This window comes from Podarcis filfolensis, assembly GCF_964270895.1.
Source record: "Podarcis filfolensis genome assembly, chromosome: 4".
Classification (NCBI taxonomy): domain Eukaryota; kingdom Metazoa; phylum Chordata; class Lepidosauria; order Squamata; family Lacertidae; genus Podarcis; species Podarcis filfolensis.
Genome location: NC_139607.1, coordinates 82,518,385 through 82,538,158, shown reverse-complemented (window position 1 = coordinate 82,538,158; position 19,774 = coordinate 82,518,385). Strand labels below are relative to the sequence as shown.

General features: G+C 44.4%; 1 protein-coding gene across 6 annotated transcripts; it reads right to left on the bottom strand.

Moving 5' to 3' along the window:
• Nucleotides 1-1,325: 1,325 nt before the first annotated feature.
• POGLUT3 (protein O-glucosyltransferase 3) lies at nt 1,326-18,311 on the bottom strand. Of its 6 annotated transcripts, none has more exons than XM_083609186.1 (8): nt 17,908-18,311; nt 13,881-14,078; nt 12,591-12,877; nt 10,608-10,824; nt 9,096-9,292; nt 6,997-7,191; nt 5,332-5,436; nt 1,326-4,736 (listed from the first exon to the last, which is right to left on the bottom strand). In XM_083609186.1, the coding sequence occupies exons 1-8, from the start codon at nt 18,200-18,202 to the stop codon at nt 4,611-4,613; spliced, it is 1,620 nt and encodes a 539-aa protein (XP_083465312.1). In that variant the 5' UTR covers nt 18,203-18,311; the 3' UTR covers nt 1,326-4,610. The 6 variants fall into 6 exon arrangements, with proteins under 6 accessions (XP_083465312.1, XP_083465313.1, XP_083465316.1 ...); XM_083609187.1 differs by having other exon boundaries at nt 17,784-18,116; XM_083609190.1 differs by lacking the exon at nt 17,908-18,311 and adding an exon at nt 17,521-17,601.
• Between the last annotated feature and the right edge of the window lie 1,463 nt (nt 18,312-19,774).

Below are 19,774 nucleotides of genomic sequence, written 5' to 3'. Positions count from 1 at the left end.
AATCCCATGCAGATGACCGCAGTGCCTGGAGACAGTCAGGTTGTGTGTCTGCAACAGTCACCAGAGCAGTAATGACTGCTGAGAGGAGTGCAAAGAGAAGAAATGCCATGGTACATCTGTAACAGTGAAACCAGACACCTTCATCTGTCCAAGCTGCAATAAAATGTGTCTCTCCCATGTTGGTCTCTACAGCTTTCTCTAGCCAAAGATAAATTACAGACAAGAGCGACAAATATGCTCTTCACCTGCATATGAAGTAGCTACTGAGATTTGAGCCAAACTACCTGTTTGAAGCTCTGTGTGATCTTAGGTATAGCCCTTAGCAACGAAAGTGTCTTGCATCCCAGCAGTCTTGGTAAGGGCAGAGGTTGCATGTTCCCAAAATAAAATGAAACTAGTCAAACTGTTCTCAGCAGCTGGGGAGGGAAAAACACTCAGACAAACCAAAGAACAGTACTGAAGATCAGAGTTCAGCTCTTGCTTTGTCTTGTTCACAAAGGCTGAAGCACACAAAATAGGTGGAAAGGTTAATGTTCAAAGCCCGTTTCAATATTCAAGCAGAAGTTCAAGCACTCCCAGTCTAGGGTATGTTCTTACTTGGATAGAACAAATCATTCAAGGAAACTGAAGTGTTTTGTTGCCGAGTCACTCGGAAACCCGCTTCCATGAAAAGTAGCGGAAGTGTTCACACTGACCTTAGCTTATTTCATATGAAAGCATGAATCATATACACAAATAACATTAAGATAAATGTTGATCTTGTCATTCAATCTCTTCGTTTCCTTGTGTGTGACTATTTGGGCCCTTCCATAGATTCCTTTTATTGTTAATTCATGAGTACTTGCGATCATGATGCCATTGGGGCAGACTTGCATGATCCAGCTTTCAATACGGTTTTACGCCTGCAAAAGGTTTTATTGCGGCTGTACTCTGTAATAACAGATTGCAAATAACCTTGATGCAATAACAGTGCATTGGTGGTGGGTTTGTTCTGTTTTATTAGTTGCAAACAGCCTCTCCGTCATTGTGGATTCTGGAGAAGAGATTTGCTGACTCTTGCAGACACCATAAAAGGCACTGGCAGCTACACCAGTGCCTACAGGCGCCCCCTAGCTTAACTACATAGATCACAGAGCACAAAAATGGGGCTGTCAAGGAACTAGACATCAACAATACATGTCTGGCGTGTTCTGTTTGGCTTGGTGAGTCACAAGCTGTGCAGGCCTGGTCAAGACAAGGCTTGTAGGCAGGTCTCCTGCTTTCTGCCCTGTGCTTTATATTGCGGTAGTGCCCTTTTACGAAACACAAGGAACAAAACTGCAGCGTAGGTTGAAAAACCCTCTTACACATGATTTATTCCAGAGAATCCAAATTTTTCAAGTAGAAGAATGAGAAACCAGAAACATAAACTCAAGTAACCAGAAAAAGCTGAAGTTTTAGATGAAGATCTTGATTTGCTATACAGATCTGAAGGACCTTTGAATCAGTCATAAACGGACTGAATGCTATAAACAAGTAAGGAATGTAAACTATTGTGGTTAGTAATAACACCACAAACAAAAGCAGTTGTTTTTAATGAGTCCATGTTGCTTTAAAACAACCGACAACCAACCCTGATTTACAGATCTATTGCTGATGTTGTAGATTTGGCCAATGCTGTACTGTATTAGGTCAGCAACAAAAAAACATGGTGAATGTGAATAGGATTGCATTGTAAAACGTGTTACATTTTCTCATTGGAATCAATGGGACATGCAGCTCAATCCTTTGCAAGTAGTTTAGTGAGGCTTACATCCAGGCTTATGTGCAGTTTTAAACAGCTGCAGCACTTGTGTGGAATTCAACCCCGCTGAACTCTGTGGGACTTGCTTCTGAGTAGATGTGTAGAAGATTGTACAGAACATAATATTGGGCTGGACTGCAGCTATGATTCATTTTCTCCTCAAACCTCCATCCACAGGATTATTTGCTGAGTATGATTTCAGCACCTTTTAAATAAAGCAGCTCCCCTAATTTAATTTTTGGCTTTGGGCATCTGGAATCCAGATGAAAGTGTCACAAAAACAGCACTTTACCAGAGTCACCCACTGCTTACAAAAAGGAGTTCGTTTATAAATCTGGGCATGGTGTATATCGGAGATGATGAACCTGAAGATGGTGCTCTTCGGAAGTTTTGGAGAACAACTCCCAATATCGCTCACCATTGGCCATGTATTCTGGGCCTGATGGGAGCTGAGAGTCCAAAAACATCTGGAGGGCCACAGGTTCACCCCATCCCTGGTGTAAAATTAAAATATATCCATATGTAGCCAATGCCATCAAGGACTAGGATTAATCTCACACCAGTTCATTGGCTCCATGTGTAACAAACGGGGCTTTGTGGTGTATTGATAAATAGGAATTAAGGTTTGCTCTAGAAAAAGCTGGGGTAGGTCTGTGCTTGCCTGATTCTCACTATACATAATTTCTGTGCACCTAGAAGAGATACTACCCAACATTTGCCTTCCATCAACTTAAGTTTCTTCTTTTTTAGGTTCAGCAGATATTTTGATTAAATGATACCCCAAGCAAAGCCTTTCTGGTGGCAGGGAATCATGAACAGTTAACTTCATAGGTGATGTGGTTCAATTCCACGACAGAGCTCCGTTGGCAGATTTATGCAAGCTTTCCTTTCCTGTTAATGGGGGGTGGAGTCTTGTTACACAGCAACTTCAAAAAATACTCCAGTGCTTTTACACAGTGACCTAATTTAAAGATCCGGGAGGCAACTTTTTGGTAGGTGCCTATTCTGAAATACAAGATGCGACTTGTATTAATGATAACAACACTAACTCTATTGACAGATTCATACATGTACAACACTTGCTCAACAACATTAAGAGTTCACCTGTCTGCAAAGCCGTTTATGGCGCACCTACCTTTCATTTGTCTAAATGGCCTGGAAAACATGCCACAGGTTAGAATGGTAAGAAATTCAGGGGAGGTAAGTGTCCCCTCTGTATACTTCCTACAAATAATGATAATAATAATAATAATAATAATAATAATAATAATAATAATGATGATTTATTATTTCTTTGCCGCCCCTCTGACTGGGTTTCCCCAGCCACTCTGGGCGGCTTCCAACAGGATATTAAAAACATAATAAAACATCAACCATTAAAAACGTCCCTGTACAGGGCTGCCTTCAGATGTCTTCTAAAAGACAGATACATGTTTATTTCCTTGACATTTGACAGGAAGGCGTTCCAAATGGCGGGCACGACTACCGAGAAGGCCCACTGCCTGGGTCCTTGTAAACTTACTTCTCACAGTGAGGGAACCACCAGAAGGCCCTTGGAGCGGGACCTCAGTGTCTGGGGCTGAACAATGGGGGTGGAGACGCTCCTTCAGAACAAGTTGCCTTACATCATTAGATCAATTATTTAGGCTCAGCACTGACTGTATCAGGGATGAGGAACCTGTGGTCTTCCAGTTGTTGAACTCCCAACTCCCATGTGAGCCTTCATCCAGCATGGCTGATTATCAGATATAATGGGAGTTGGTCCCCAACAACATCAGGAGGGGAACAGGCTATCTATCCCTGGACTATGCTAAAAATCAGCTAACGGCTGTCCCAAGTCTAGGTTAAAGTCTTGCTCAAGCCCTGCTATGTGGCATCCTTTAATTTGGGACTGAACCTATGACCTTTTTACATGCAAAGCCGCCGATTCAGATGGGAATTGAGACTCAGGGTTAGTAGCTGCTTACAGAATTTGTAGCTGAAGTGATATTTGAACGAGAGAGTTATTCTGTTTTTACATGGGGAAATGTGGTACACCCCCCCACACACAAATGCACCTGGTAATGCTGCCCTAGCCTTCCTCTGAGAGGAAGGGTGGTATCTAAACCCAACAAATAATTAACAAAACAGCCCATAATTCTACCACTTCATTCTATACAATGTGCAGAACTGCTCTTAAAAGAGTTTCAGTCATTAAACAGCAGGATCCGATTTAGACAAGGAATATGAAGAAACAGACCAATTTCTCCCCATCGTTAATAAAAATTAAGCATCTATGCCAAGGCAGCTGGTAAAGTCGCTAAGGGAGGGTGTGTGAACTGCGGAGACCCTGTTCATAATCACACTCTAGGTGTAAACTCGCTAATCTAGGTTGCCCTCAAGCCTTAGTTGTATTACACAGTAAATAACACTGACCTGCCTTAACTGGCTGCTGCGAGGATAAAGGAGACAAATTATGTGGAGTGCTTTGAAAGTGATCTAGAAAACTAGCCCCATAAACACTTCATGCAAGTGAAGGATACAGTCTGAGAGCTTTCCTTACCATTATATATTCTCTGTTCAGATTTTTTAAAGGCACACATGGCAACTTGTAGAGGAAACAGAGAGCGAAGGAAGGTATCCAAGACAACACTCCAACACACACTTAGCGAAAAGCAACCCCCATCAAACTGAATGGTGCTTACTTCTGAACAGACGCTGTAGGACTGAACTGTGAATATGTCTCCATGTACAAGCTAGTTCCAGATTCCACAGTGTTAAATGTGATTTTAGGTCCTGCCTCATTCTTGCAACAGGCTATATATTTGATCTCATTTGGCAGGGTTACTTATAACTCTTCCTTTAAAGGCTTTTTCCTGTGGCAGCTGCAGACTGAAGTCCTGTCATCCGGCTGAGGTACAAATTCCATCCCATCCCGTATTTCAGGTCTACCAGCTTGGCGTTCAGCATATTTCTGAAATACGTAAAACAGGTTGGAAAGAAACTGAAACAACAGCAGACTATTCAAAACAAAAACATCTCTCCCTTTCACAACCCTGGTCATTTCCAGCATGTTTACTCTGTTTATTGAGCTTAGACGTTTGTGGGGACATTATACAACACCACTCCTTGATGAGTTTTCATTCCGATTTATTTATTTTTTGCAGGCAGTTTATACTATGTTTTGTCAAGCAAAGGTTATCCTGCACTTTCCGAAGCATTTTCTTATCACTTTCCCTACTGCAAGAAGTCCCCCAAAATTCCTGGAAGTGGATTTCTTGTGCTGCAAGAGGGTCAAATCCACTTTAATTGTACAACTTAAATTTAGCGAGAGAAATGATTGTGCGATTACACATGTGTGGCTGGCTCCTCAACCACCTCTCAGGAAAGATATGTGGCCTGTCCCTGGTTTAAACTATGGTTAGTGAGGCAGGAGCAAACCATGGTTCCAGATCCTGGTTTGCTGTGAAACCAGACCATTTTAAAACCACCATGGTCAAGTTTCATGAGAAAGAGAGTGGACTGCATGGTTCGGGATAGCATAAGCATAGACTGAAATCCGGACTAACCTGGAACACTTTGAAATAGTAGCAATAAAACCGATGAGGCTGCAATAGTTCTCTTGCAGCTGCCTGCCCTTCCTTGGCAATTTTTCTGACTTCTTCATCATTTTCCTAAGGATTAGAAACAAACTGCGTTCAAGCATCAATACTTGGCCAGGAGACTCAGCTGTTGTAGTAACTACTGTATTGTAACTGTCTATTCTATTCTATTCTATTCTATTCTATTCTATTCTATTCTATTCTATTCTATCCTATCCTATCCTATCCTATCCTAAGCCACCTTGAGAACTTCCGTTAGTAAGGTAGGATATAAATACCCCATAAGAATAAAATAATAGAGCAACTAAGGAGTCTTATGCGATTGTGTTCAGCAAGAAGGGGCACTCAGATTTTCAGCAGCTGCAGAAATGCTAAGCTATGGACAGCTACTGTATTGTACAAGCCTACACAAAGAAAGAACCTCCAAAGTTATTTCCAGTCTTTTCATACTTTTACCCACACTTTATCCAAAGCTTTAATGATATTATCCTCCCCCAAGCAGCAGCAGCGGCCTGGCACAGTTAGAGAGAGGGATTTCTTAATTTCAGGAAAGCTACCCTTATTGCCCAAGCAACAGCTAAGTGTACAGACAGGTTTGACATCTCTCACACGGATTTGGTTACTCAGAACACAGAGCAGTAATTGTCTTCTTCCACCCATATAATCATTACGCATTTATGTGCCGCGGAGCTGAAGAATAGACCCATCCCTGTTAATACAAGGAAATGCGGCTTAGATTGAAGATACAGAAGAACACAATTGCGAATTTGTACTTTGCAGTTCTGGGGCTATGTTTCAAAGTTCCTAGTGTTTTCCTCCCTCTTCTCCAGATTAGAACTTTTGGAAGGTTGGTATTTTTTAAACAACTACACTTGTCTCTTCATCTATTAAGTTCTCAGTTCCAACCTAAACCACAAGGAGTCTGAACACACTCCACCGTGGGCTGGCAGTTACAACTTGCCAGCTGTGGCTTGTGATTCCAACATAGGGAGGTTTTCAAAGCTATGAGAACCAAACTATAACTTCTGCTGGACGCTCATCCTATCACATCCGGAGAAGCTGAAAGGTGCTGAGCTTAGGTGCTGATGCAAATGGGCTACTATTAAAATGAGGATGCATTTTAAATTGTCTTTTAACCCGTATTTTAAATTGGTTTCCTCCCCTTTTTCCCCTATTATATTTTTATTGTAATTTTACTGGTGTTAGCCGCCCTGAGCCCAGCTCTGGCCAGGGAGGGCGGGGTATAAATAAAAAATTATTATTGTTGTTGTTGTTGTTGTTATTCCTATAAGGAGAGCAGGAACATGGCTTATCTATCCTCATGTTTTCTTTAAAACAGACTACAGCTGGGAAATGGTGCTGCAATTTATAATACAGTGGTACCTCAGGTTAAGTATTTAATTCGTTCCAGAGGTCTGTTCTTAACCTGAAACTGTTTCTTAACCTGAAGCACCATTTTAGCTAATGGGGCCTCCTGCTGCTGCTGTGCCACTGGAGCCCAATTTCTGTTCTTAACCTGAAGCACTATTTCTGGATTAGCGGAGTCTGTAACCTGAAGCGTATGTAACCTGAAGCGTATGTAACCTGAGGTACCACTGTACCCAGTTTTTCTTCTGCGGCAAGGATGATTACCTTGGCCCATTTTATTCTTTCCAGCAAGTCTTCCAGGTTTCTTTTAACAGGAACATAGTGGGTCCACGGCGCCAGCTCCTTATAGAAGTGCTCATAGTACTGCGAAGCCTGCTTGATCACAAGGCTGTCCCCCAGCATGAGGTAGGGAAACCTGTAGGCTGCAACTGTGCCATCTATACTCACTTGGTATTTGTACTGAGGGGAGAGGAGGAGGAAAGCAGCATGAACCAAGCATGCATTGGGATCAAGCACTGCACCCTTGGCTAAGTTAAATCGTTTCACAGTTTGGGTAACAGCAACAAACCCTATCTGTTTTCTGGTCACCTTTCAGCCTGAGGCTGCAATCCGAAGTACCTGATAGGAAACTCCAGCCATGTCCAAGGGGGTTTTGTGAGCTCTCCTTCAAACCACAGCAAGCAACCCATCGGATAAGCCCTACCTAAAACTCTGGGGGTCTGCGGGATCAGCTGCTGATGCAACATGAGTAAAATGACAACCAGAACTTGACATCAAAGGAGACCCAGTACAGTGGTACCTCGGGTTACATACGCCTCAGGTTACAGACTCTGCTAACCCAGAAATAGTACCTTGGGTTAAGAACATTGCTTCAGGATGAGAACAGAAATTGCGCGGCAGCAGTGGAAGGCCCCACTAGCTAAAGTGGTGTTTCAGGTTAAGAACGGACCTCCAGAACGAATTAAGTACTTAACCTGAGGTACCACTGTATATGGAAGGAAGTGCTTGGGGTTGTGTGGGTCGGACCCTGGGTGGAAAGAGAAACTGCAGCTTGGTAGTAAAAGCACATCCTTTTCATGCACAAGGTGAACAGTTCAGTGCCCGCCATCTTCAGTTAAAAGTGTCAGGTAGAAGGCAATAGGAAAGACCTCTGTTTAAGATCCTGGAGGGCTATTCCCTGCCAGAATAGACTACACTGGTACCTCGGGTTAAGTACTTAATTTGTTCCTGAGGTCCGTACTTAACCTGAAACTGTTCTTAACCTGAAGCACCACTTTAGCTAATGGGGCCTCCTGCTGCTGCCGCGTCGCCGGAGCACGATTTCTGTTCTCATCCTGAAGCAAAGTTCTTAACCTGAAGTACTATTTCTGGGTTAGCGGAGTCTGTAACACAAAGCGTATGTAACCTGAACTGTATGTAACCTGAGGTACCACTGTACACTGTGTTGGGTGTACAAATAAGCCTGAAGTGGTATAAAGGAAACATCTCATGTTTCAAACGGAACATAAAAGCGCCTCTGCAAGCAGACCAAACGACCATCTAATTCAGCAGCCTGTTCTAAAGTGACCAACTAGATGTCTATGGAAAGCCCATAAGCAGGACATGAGTGCAATACCTCTCTCCAGCAATTGGTATTCCTAGGCCTACTGACTCTGTGATACCAGAGGCAATATGCCGCCTCCATGACTTATGTCCATTTTGAAACAGAGGCTGCTTCAAAGTCTCCAAAATTCCTACCTCTGCAGCGGTACAGATCGCAACCCACATACGCAATCTCAGGTGTGATGATCACACAGGCATGTATTTTGGATGCACGCAAGCTGGAGGAAATGATAGGCAATGGGTATACACTCGCAGTAAAACACACAAGTAGGGCTGGGGGCTCCACCCCTATCATTCTGCCCGGACACTGAGGTCCAGCGCCGAGGGCCTTCTGGCGGTACCCTCATTGCGAGAAGCAAAGCTACAGGGAACCAGGAAGAGGGCCTTCTTGGTAGTGGCACCCGCCCTGTGGAACACCCTCCCATCAGATGTCAAAGAGATAAACAACTACCTGACATTCAGAAGACATCTTAAGGCAGCCCTGTTCAGGGAAGTTTTTAATGTGTGACACCTTAGTGTATTTTTGGTCTTTGTGGGAGCCGCCCAGAGTGGCGGGGAAACCCAGCAAGATGGGCGGGGCATAAATAATAAATTATTATTATTATTAAGTATGCAATATTACATGTTTAGATGTGGCACTAGTTTCCAGGCAGGATGTTCCTTAACACTGAAACCGGCTTTCAAATCGGAGCTTCAAGGGGAAACGAAAAACAAGGACATTTGTCTGTCTCCTCTCGGTGTTAGCAAGATAGGCGGTATACCTTAAAGAAGTCAAAGAACCCCATCAATGGAGCCTTCCCCAGCTCCGCCTCCTTTTCTCTGAAGAAGAAGTAACCTGTTATTCCAGCATCCAGCAGTTCTGGGTTTTCCTTGGAGAGTTGCACCAGCTGAAGCCGTTCTTCCCGGCTGTCTCGACCTCTGAAAAATCCTTGTTCCGTTTTGTTGTCCCAGGCAGGTCCTGGAATTAACGGGGGATAGAATAAAGGAGGAGGGAGAACAGAAATCTTGCAAGTCCTAATGCAGCCTTTGCCAACCTGGTGCCTTCCAGATGTTTTGGTCTACAACTCCCATCAGCCCCAGCCAGCACACCAAAATGCCCTAAGCAACTTGGGAGGCCTAATATTTGTCCTCCGGAGATTACAATGTGCGAGCAGTATTATTTTTCTTCAACGAGGCAGATTTGCTAAGGACACCCCCACCCCACCCATTATCAATGTTCAAAATACTATTCTTCCTCTGCCACGGGACGCACTATGTCTCTGAATACCGCAGGGTGGATTTGATTTAAATCAAATCGATTTAAATCACGATTTAAATCACTAGTCAGTAAGACTTGATTTAAATCATTTTTTTATAGAAAGACTCATTCTTGCTGGCATAGAATGAAGGTTTCATTTTTGGAATAATAAATTTTCAGAGTAGTTTTTACAGTTATATCAAAAATTACTGATTTGGTTATACTATTAGAAATACATAGACAGATAATTATGAAATTATTGCGAGGTTTAATAAGTTAACTGTTTATAATTTGGACAACTTTTCTGCTGTACCTTATTGGACGGAGCAAAATAAACATTTCCTTAATAACAATTTAAACAATTTATTTAACAAAAACAATAACATTATAGCATATGTATCCATGTTTGTTAACTGATGTGGTTAAACATTTTAAAAAAAAACAACTTTGTACACATGAAAAACTTAAAACAAATCCTTATTTCCTGATGAATAGCCTTTGGACTATAATGTAACTTAAATAGAAAACTATCTTTAGAAACATTTTTTTCTCCGAAAGCATTTTATTTTAAAAACCCAAATTAATTTTTTTTAAAAATCCAATTTAAATAAAAAAAAATCTGATTTAAATTTTTAAAAATCCGATTTTTTTTTTTTAATAATAATTGATTTTTATCCACTCTGAAATGCCAGATTCTGGGATCACAGGTGTGGGGGATGCTATTGTACACAGGCTCTGCTTTGGGGCTTCAAGTAATAATAATAATAATAATAATAATAATAATAATAATAATAATATATTATTTATACCGCGCCCTTCCGGCTGGGTTTCCCCAGACACTCTGGGCAGCTTCCAACAGAATATTAAAATACAATAACCTATTAAACATTAAAAACTTCCCTAAACAGGGCTGTCTGTTGGCATCTGATTGGCCATGTGAGAACAGAATGCTGGAACAGATGTCCTGATCCAGCAGACACTTCTTACATGCTTATCTCTGCCTGGGAAAAAACCCACACACAGATTCCCATGTTACCTGTGTTTCCTTGAATAGACAGGAGGTCATTTGTGACGCCTCGCAGAGTTTCTAGGGTTGAATGGGTGACATCGTAGGTTGGAAGCACCAGGTCTGCTGAATCCAGAGAGCCACACCAGGAAAGGATAGGCAGGGGGCCAGGGGTGTCATTTGCTTTCCGATGCTCAACAGGCCAATCCGCAACATTGAGGTAAAATTCCACATCAGGAAGGTGAACCTAAAACAAGCCAAAACACCTTTATAGTATACCTGAAGGAGCGTCTCCATCCCCATCGTTCAGCCCGGACACTGAGGTCCAGCTCCGAGGGCCTTCTGGCAGTTCCTTCACTGCGAGAAGTGAGGTTACAGGGAACCAGGCAGAGTGCCTTCTTGGTGGTGGTGCCCACTCTGCGGAACGTCCTCCCATCAGATGTCAAGGAAATAAACAACTATTTGACTTTTAGAAGACACCTGAAGGCAGCCCCTGTTTAGGGAAGCTTTTAATGTTTGAAGTTTTTCTGTGTTTTTAATATCCTGTTGGAAGCCGCCCAGAGTGGCTGGGGAGGCCTGGCCAGATGCGCAGTGTATAAGTAATAAATCAGTAGTAGTTCATGCTGTCCTACTAGCTGCTTTAGCTTCCACACGATGTAACAATTAACCCAGTGTTATGGATCAACAAGCTGCTATAGATTAAAAAGCCAAATTTGGTGGTCCCCTATAAAAAAATGTTTTAGTCTCTGTATTTTGTCCTACTATTTTCGTTGTTGTTTTGGTTACATCCCACCCCCAAATGTTTCCTCTTTTTTATGAATGAACTTGGAGCATCCGTAGGGTCTCCAGTTGGGACTGGTAATGTCTCCTGCCTGACACTCAAAGAGCTACTGCCTGCCAGTGTAGACAATACTGAACTAGACTGACCAATGGGTCTGACTCAGTAGAAGAGCTCTTCCTATTTTCTTATAGCTGGGCCCCATCTATCCTACCTTGTCCCAATCCAACCAGAGATAGAAAATCCTCGTCTGTGTGATTTGCTGGTTCAGAAACCACAGGCAAAATTGGATGTCCATTTGAGTGAGATACTTTCAATGGAACCTTTGGTTGTGCATTCAAGTGTGAATCCCAATATAGATGGGGAAGCACATTTCGATGCACAGCTGATTTACTCCCCCTCTGCTGATAGGGGCTCCCAACATAGGGCAAACAGTTTATTTGAAGCTGCCAACTTGCATGCTATCACTCAATACACACTGAAAAGCTTGAAAGAGGTGAGCGCACCTGCAAATTTGAGACTTCCTGCACAACTCTACACATATCTACTCGGAAGCAAGTCTTACTTGAGAGCCTTGGGATGGATCTAAACACAGGGGGGAACACCATAAATAAGTCAGAAATTAGATAGTTTTAACAAAAGAAAAAAATCTCTATGGAAAATCACATTTTAAAATTTCCTGCTCTCTGTCGCCATCTGGTGTTGCATGTTTATAGCGCGTCCAAATTGCTTTTTTTTACTAATGTAGCTGAGCACCAGGACTCTGATCAAAGGATGTTGCTGGTGTGCAGACCCCTCTGGTGGATGTCTGTTATATACTGCTGCATTTTGCACACCACGCTATGCCATGGCTTAGTGCAACATGGATAAGATGCAGTGTGTCCCAGGCTTGAATGTTCCCCTCTTGCTGCGCAGGTAGGAGGGCAACTTTGGAAGACCGCACTTTCTGTTTTAGTTAACGATGCGGATATGTGGGAGGAGGTGAAGGCAGAATGGGAGTATATGAGGCAAAGGCTTGCAAATGTGCTAAAAAGAACATTGTTTAGTGTCAGGGTGGCTAACCTGTGGTCTTCAGAACTTGCTGAGCTACAATTCCCATCAGCCCCAACCAGCCAAGGCTCAGCAATGATGGGAGTTGTAGTTCAAGAACACCTGCGAGAGCCACAGGTTAGCCATCCTTGCATGGTGTGCAAACATGGCCAGTGTGTACTAAGTGAGTATCTGTGGAAATATACCTTCCTCGCCAGTGACAGCAACATTTCATCTGAGAACATTTTGAAGTCTGTATAATTCCCCAAGGACCGGCGATAGATGTGATTGCCGATGACAGTATAATGAACAATGGCTCCCATCTTTTGGGCAAACCTTGGTGGAACCTCATCAAACATCCGCTGAAGATCAATGCTAGGAAACACAGCGAAATCCTTAGTAATCTGAGGGTGCTCCGAAGGACAGGAAAGACTTTTCTCCCAAATCTGAGCATCTTCTTCTGGACATTCGCAATATTCATGATAAACTGGACCTGAAGAAGACAGAGGATGACCTTTATAAAATATTCCATGAATTCAAGATGGCCCCTCTGCAAGGTGTTCCAATACATCTACTCTCATAAGCACCAGCATCAGTGTTTTTTACCAGCCTTTACCAACCTTGTGCCTGCCAGCTGTTTTGGAATACAACTCCCATCAGCTCCAGTACAGATGACTTTCTTTTCTTTCAAACCAAGGTTTCCCAAGCTTGAGTGTTCAGCTGTTTTTGGACTACAGTTCCCACCATCCCTGACCATTGGTCCTGCTAGCTAGGGATGGTGGGAGTTGTAGTCCAAAAACAGCTGGAGACCCAAGTTTGGGAAACCCTGGTTTAAACCAATCTTTCTTATCCAGATCTCTGGAATGCAAAAAAGGGAGCCATTTTCAAGAGAACTTATTTTCTTTTGGAGACAGTTTTTTCCATGTATAAGACGCCCCCATGTATAAGACGCCCCATTTAAAAAAAACCCAAATTAAGAAATTAAGCTGTTTAGCTTTTGGGGGCGGGGAGGTCACTTCCACCAATTGCTCACCCGCCTGCCCACCACTGCAGATCACACACCTCGCCGCAGTCGCCAATTGTCTGCCCACTTACTGCCACCAACAGCCCATTTGCCACAGCCACCAATCGCCTGCCCAATCGCTGCTGCCACAGCCAATTGCCAGCAGGCTTTGCTGCAGCCACCAATCACCTGCCCAATCGCCACTGCCAATCTCCTACTTGCTGCTGCCATTAATCACGTCCCCCCTCTGCATTCACGATCTGTGTAAAAGACGACACCCAATTTTTGCCTCTTTTTTTTTAGCAAAAAGCATCGTCTTAAACATGGAAAAATACAGTAATTGCCTGCATAAGCTCTGTTAAGTTTTTGAATGACTACACAAACATGCCAGTTCGGTTTTACAGGTGTTCTCCCCTACCCCGCTGATCAACCGAGCAATGCCCAGCGGGTCAGAGCCCTGGAAATTCAGGAGAAAAAAACTAAACCACGTTACCCTTCAGGATATAGGGTGATTCAGCAACATGTGCACCGCCATAAAGAATCTCCACCTTTAAGCCTTCCTTGACACTTCCGTACAACCGATATCGCATGAGAAAGGAGCCATCGTTCCTGTCCAGAAACTTAGGGACATGGATTTGAACGACTTCTTTGGGGGAGATGGGTTTGATTTTCACTTCAAATTGTGCATTTTCTAAAGAAGAAGAAAACAGATATAACTTTAGACATTCTGCGTTACTTGCTTTAAGTTAACAACACCTTGGCTGTGAGGTGTGTCCCCTCACCTGACCTGGCAGGGCCCTGACTGACTCCAGCTACAAAAGTCGAGGCTGCTGAAGAGACTCTTGGGCTAGGGCATTGTTTAAGAGGTTTTGTTGGGGAGGGGTGTTGTTGCTGTTAACCTTTTGTATATTTGTTTTGGATCTAACTGTGATTTATGCGGAAATCGTTCGATTTGATTTGTGTACTTTTTGATGTTTTAATTTATGGTTGAGGACTACTTTCGTTACGTTTGTAATTATGTAATTTTTTCATGCTGTAAGTGGCCTTGAGTATGGTTTTGGCTATAGAAACGCGGCACACAAAATGATGTGTGTGTGTGTGTGTATGTATGTATGTATACGATAAGCCCTGCTGAATCAGATCAACAGCGGCTAACCACAATGACTATATTCTACCTGTACTCTCCCCAGTTTTGATTCCAAGCAACTGGTATCCAGAGGCACCTTCTCTGACAATGGAGGGGCAGAACAAAGATATCATGGTTCGAAACCAATGATGAACTTAACTGCTGTGAATTTATGTAATCCCATTCTAAAAGCCATCCAAATTGTTGGCCATCACTACTTCTTGCGGGAGCTAACCATGTGCTGTGTAAAGAAGTACTTTCTTTTGTCTCTCCTGCATCTTCTACCATTCAACTTCAATGGAAGTGCCCGAGTTTTAGTATTACAAGAGGGAAAACTTTTTATATACCGTATATCCCTATTCACTCTCTCAACATCAGGCATAATGTTAGGCACCTCTATCGTATTTTGTGACTCGGAAACTCTCCAATTACAATGCCACTTCAATAGCAGGATTAATAACCTTGTTTTCATGTCTCTCAGCATTAGCTACTCTTCCTTACGAAAACACAGCCGTGTGCAATTCTTTGATCCCATGCAAGAGCAGGAAAGTCACAGAATTTGATACAGGCTGGCAAATACAGCCACAACTTGTACCCACATCACGAGTGAATCAGCCTTAATGTAAACTGACATTTAAAAAAGGATGAAAACAGAAGATGCTACCTTAGGCTATACTATCATCTCAACGTAAACAAAGCCAAGTAATACAAACAGAAATATGAAGAGGAGTTAAGAGCGCTTGCAAGCGAAGCAGTCTGAATCCTGGCACTGTGGACAGAATGAAAGTTGATCAACTACTCAGTCAACTTTATACCTGTGCAAAAGTCTGGCAAGTGTGCCATTTCAGAACAGCGTGCCAACCATGTTGTTCCAATTCCAAGGGCACGAAAGCACGATCCTGCCTAACGTACACATTTTTTGGTAGTGTACAAAATGAGCCGCTCTTCTTACAGCTCAACAGAAATAACCATATCCTCTTGCAGCTTATTTTACGGATGACCTGGCAATATACTCAAACCCTGTTGCAGGCAAGTTGGGCCTGTTTTGCTCCCGCCACTTTGATGATGCATCCTACCTCCTCAGGATGTTGGCAGGCTATTAGCTTGCTTGTCATTTTCACCTTGAACTTCCATTTGAAAGGGTGTGAAAGTATATCACTCTTGCGCAACCACCTTCCTTCTTGCCTTTAAATTTCTTCTTGCCGTCCTTACTTGCTGGCGCATATATGTCAACTATGACGCCTGCCCTGTGACCTTGAAAATAGCTTTGCCCAGGCCCATGATCCCAAAAGAGACTTTGCAGGAAAAGCTTGCTGGCAGAACCAGGGATAAGGAGCATACAGTGGTACCTCGGGTTACAGACGCTTCAGGTTACATACGCTTCAGGTTACAGACTCCGCTAACCCAGAAATATTACCTCGGGTTAAGAACTTTGCTTCAGGATGAGAACAGAAATTGTGCTCCGGCGGCGCGGCAGCCCCATTAGCTAAAGTGGTGCTTCAGGTTAAGAACAATTTCAGGAACAAATTAAGTACTTAACCTGAGGTACCACTGTACTAGATTGTGGAATAGATCCATCATTCACATACAAAGCTGGGTGTCGGGGAGTCTTTATTTTAAGATGAAAAGGAGGAGAAGAACAACAAATATCTGTGGTCTTTCAAATATTATTGGACTCCCAACTCATGGAACAACATGAGCCTGTTTGAGCCAGACTCTGCGGCCATCTCTTTTTTTAACATTTGATTTCTAGCAGTTTGCAGGTGGCAATGTTCGGCCTCTCGGTAGTGGCGCCCTCCCTGTGGAACGCCCTCCCATCAGATGTCAAGGAAATAAACAACTATCTGACTTTTAGAAGGCATCTGAAGGCAGCCCTGTTTAGGGAAGTTTTTAATGTTTGATGTTTTTATTGTATTTTTAATATTCTGTTGGGAGTGGCTCCCAGAGTGGCTGGGGGTATAAATAATAAAGCATTATTATTATTATTATTATTATTATTATTATTATTACTACTACTACCATATGTAGAGCTAGTGTAGCAATTAAGAGTATTAAGCTAGGACTAAGGAGTCCCAAGTTAAAATCTGTATTGAGCCATGGGGCAGTCATTATCTCTCAGACAAGCCTACCTCACAGGGCTGTGGCAAGAGTAAAAGTGGGAGGATTTTTTGAATATCTTGTAGGAAAGACAGAATATAAATGTAAATGTAATAATAAATAAATAAGGGGAGGAAACCTTTCCTAATGAAAGAGTCTAAATCTGGGAATGGGATCGTTGCTACCTCTATGCCTATGACCAGCTCTTGCACACAGCTTTTAATATGACTTAATGCTGGACTCAGACAGCACCTAAGAAACCTCTGCAAGGAATATGATCCAGGAGCAGGCGTCCTCCATCCTGCAACTTCGGCCTACCTTCCACAAGGACAGATGGTGGCGAGGCCCGGGTGTCACGTCAAAAATAACGCACACCCACTGTGTAGATTGAGGGACACGGATGGCGCTGGGGGTTAAACCACAGAGCCTAGGACTTGCTGATCAGAAGGTCGGCGGTTCGAATCCCCGCGACAGGGTGAGCTCCCGTTCCTCGGTCCCTGCTCCTGCCAACCTAGCAGTTCGAAAGCACGTCAAAGTGCAAGTAGATAAATAGGTACTGCTCTGGCGGGAAGGTAAACGGTGTTTCTGTGCGCTGCTCTGGTTCGCCAGAAGCGGCTTAGTCATGCTGGCCACATGACCCGGAAGCTGTACGCCGGCTCCCTTGGCCAACAAAGCGAGATGAGCGCCGCAGCCCCAGAGTCGGCCACGACTGGACCTAATGGTCAGGGGTCCCTTTACCTTTACTTACTGTAGATTAAAAAAATAAAAAGTTAGCACAGCACTGAAAAAGGTTCTTCTTGTTCTTCCGGTTGTTTGTTTTAAATATGAGCCTGTGCTAAGAATGCCTAGGAAGCTGCCCGGCGCCAAACCGGGCTACTAGTCCACCTAGCTCGCTATTGCCCACACTGACCGGCAGCAGCAGCTCTCCACGGTTTCGCACAGGGGATCCTAATAACCCCAAACTCTCCATGAAGATGCTCAACCCTTCCGCCCCGCCTGGCCGTCTTCTCCCGCCTCACTAGGGCCTGCCGCCCCTTGCCCTCCTGTCCGCCAGACGCCGCGGCCCTGGGCGTCTCCGTGCGAGGCGGGTCTCCAAACCTCGCTCGGAGGCGCCTTGGCCGGCCCAGAAGGAGACTCGGGAGAAGCTGCTCCGACGCCCGCGCGGCGCAATACCTGGCGGGGAGCGCGTGAAGTTGCGCCCGTCGCTGCCGACCGCCTGCAGCCAGAAATACCGGACGGGGAGGGTGGCCTCGGCCCGCAAGCCGGGCCCCCAAACCAGGCTTCTTTCCGCGCTCACCGCCGGCGGAGGCTCCGCAGCAGCCGCTTCCGAGAAGCTCTGCCGGGAAGCCCACAAGACGGCAGCCCCGAGCAGCAGCGCGATTTGCAAACAGCCGCGCGCGCCCCTGGGCAGCATTGCCTGGGCCTAAGCGATGGGGGGGGGGGAGGGGAAGGTCCACTCCGACGACCCTCCTGGTTCCCTTCCGAAGTTTTTGCAAACTTTGCTGCTTCTTTTTTTGGGGGGAGGGGGAGAAATATAGAGCGCCTTGATTTGATTGGGAGGTGTGATGGTCGATCACGAGGGGCGGCAACATCCTTTTTCCTCTCCAAAGCGCGGCGCCCAGGCAGAAATCCAAATTGGTCCCGGTGGAGCGGAGGAGGGTCTCTATTCTTAGGGGCCAAGTCCCCTTTGGTTCCCCGTTAAAATGTTGGAGGGGGCGGACCCCCCCAAAAAAGGTTGATGGACACTGCCATTCAAGTTGCGTGAGTGCACCCCATCATGTGATCAATTTACAGAGGGGGGGAAATACAGCAAAATAATTTACACAGGGCGAAAAATACAGCAAATAGAGGAAGAGGGGTTTGCATTAGCATGCGCAGCTCTGGATCATAGCTGTCAACTTTTCCCTTTTCCTGCGAGGAATCCTATTCGGAATAAGGGAATTTCCCTTTAAAAAAAGGGAAACGTTGACACCTATGCTCTGGATTGAACTGCTACACTTAAAAAAAATCGCAAAGCCGCTTTTTTATATAACTCACCGAAATGCCTCACAGTCGTCAACATGGTCTGGAGTGGAGTCTACCAGAATTCTTCCTCAAATTCGATGATAAGCAAAGCAGAAGGCAGGATGAGGGGAAAAACCGCTGGCTTGGTATTGAAGCCAAGAGCATAGGTATACAGTGGTACCTCGGGTTACATACGCTTCAGGTTACAGAATCCTCTAACCCAGAAATAGTGCTTCAGGTTAAGAACTTTGCTTCAGGATGAGAACAGAAATCGTGCTCTGGCAGCATGGCGGCAGCGGGAGGCCCCATTAGCTAAAGTGGTGCTTCAGGTTAAGAACAGTTTCAGGTTAAGAACGGACCTCCGGAACGAATTAAGTACTTAACCAGAGGTACCACTGTATGTATAAACATAAGCACACATATAGTATATTAAAAGCCAAGAGCATGGGAGTTGTCATTCAGTCAGTGGCGTAGCGTGGGTTGTCAGCACCCGGGGCAAGGCAAGTAATTTGCGCCCCCTAACCCATGGATTTGCGCCCCCTAACCCGTGGATTTGCGCCCCCTAACCCGTGGATTTGCGCCCCCTAACCCATGGATTTGCCCTAACCCCAGATGTTGCGCCCGGTGCGGCCCGCCCCCCCTGCACCCCCCACGCTACGCCACTGCATTCAGTGCCAGCAACACTGCTCAATTACATTTTGGTAACTAGTGTGGATGCTGAAACACCTCGACCCTTTAGATTCTCAGGACTTTGAGATTACAGTACAAGTATTGACTGAAGAATAAAACAGCCCATCTTGCTCCTTTTAAGCCAGCCTTGTAAATAAGTCCACAAAAAGTTGCTATTTGTCTATTATTATTATTATTATTATTAACCACAGGAGACTGCCTTCTCTGGAGATGCCAAGGATTAAACCTGGGACCTTCCGTATTCAAAGCAGTTGCTCTACCACTGAGCTATCTTATGTATGGCTCTTCCACCTTTTTCTGGGGGGTGGCATAAGGGGGAAAGAAGAACCCTGCCCCTTTGCAGCAGCTCACTGCATTTGCATTCTGGCCACAGAGCTGTTCACCCCTCAGCATCCAGCCTCCTTTAGCAGTCTGCATGCAGTTTCCTCCTCATTGATGTGCCAGCAGGCTCCCGCTTAAATGCAAATCGG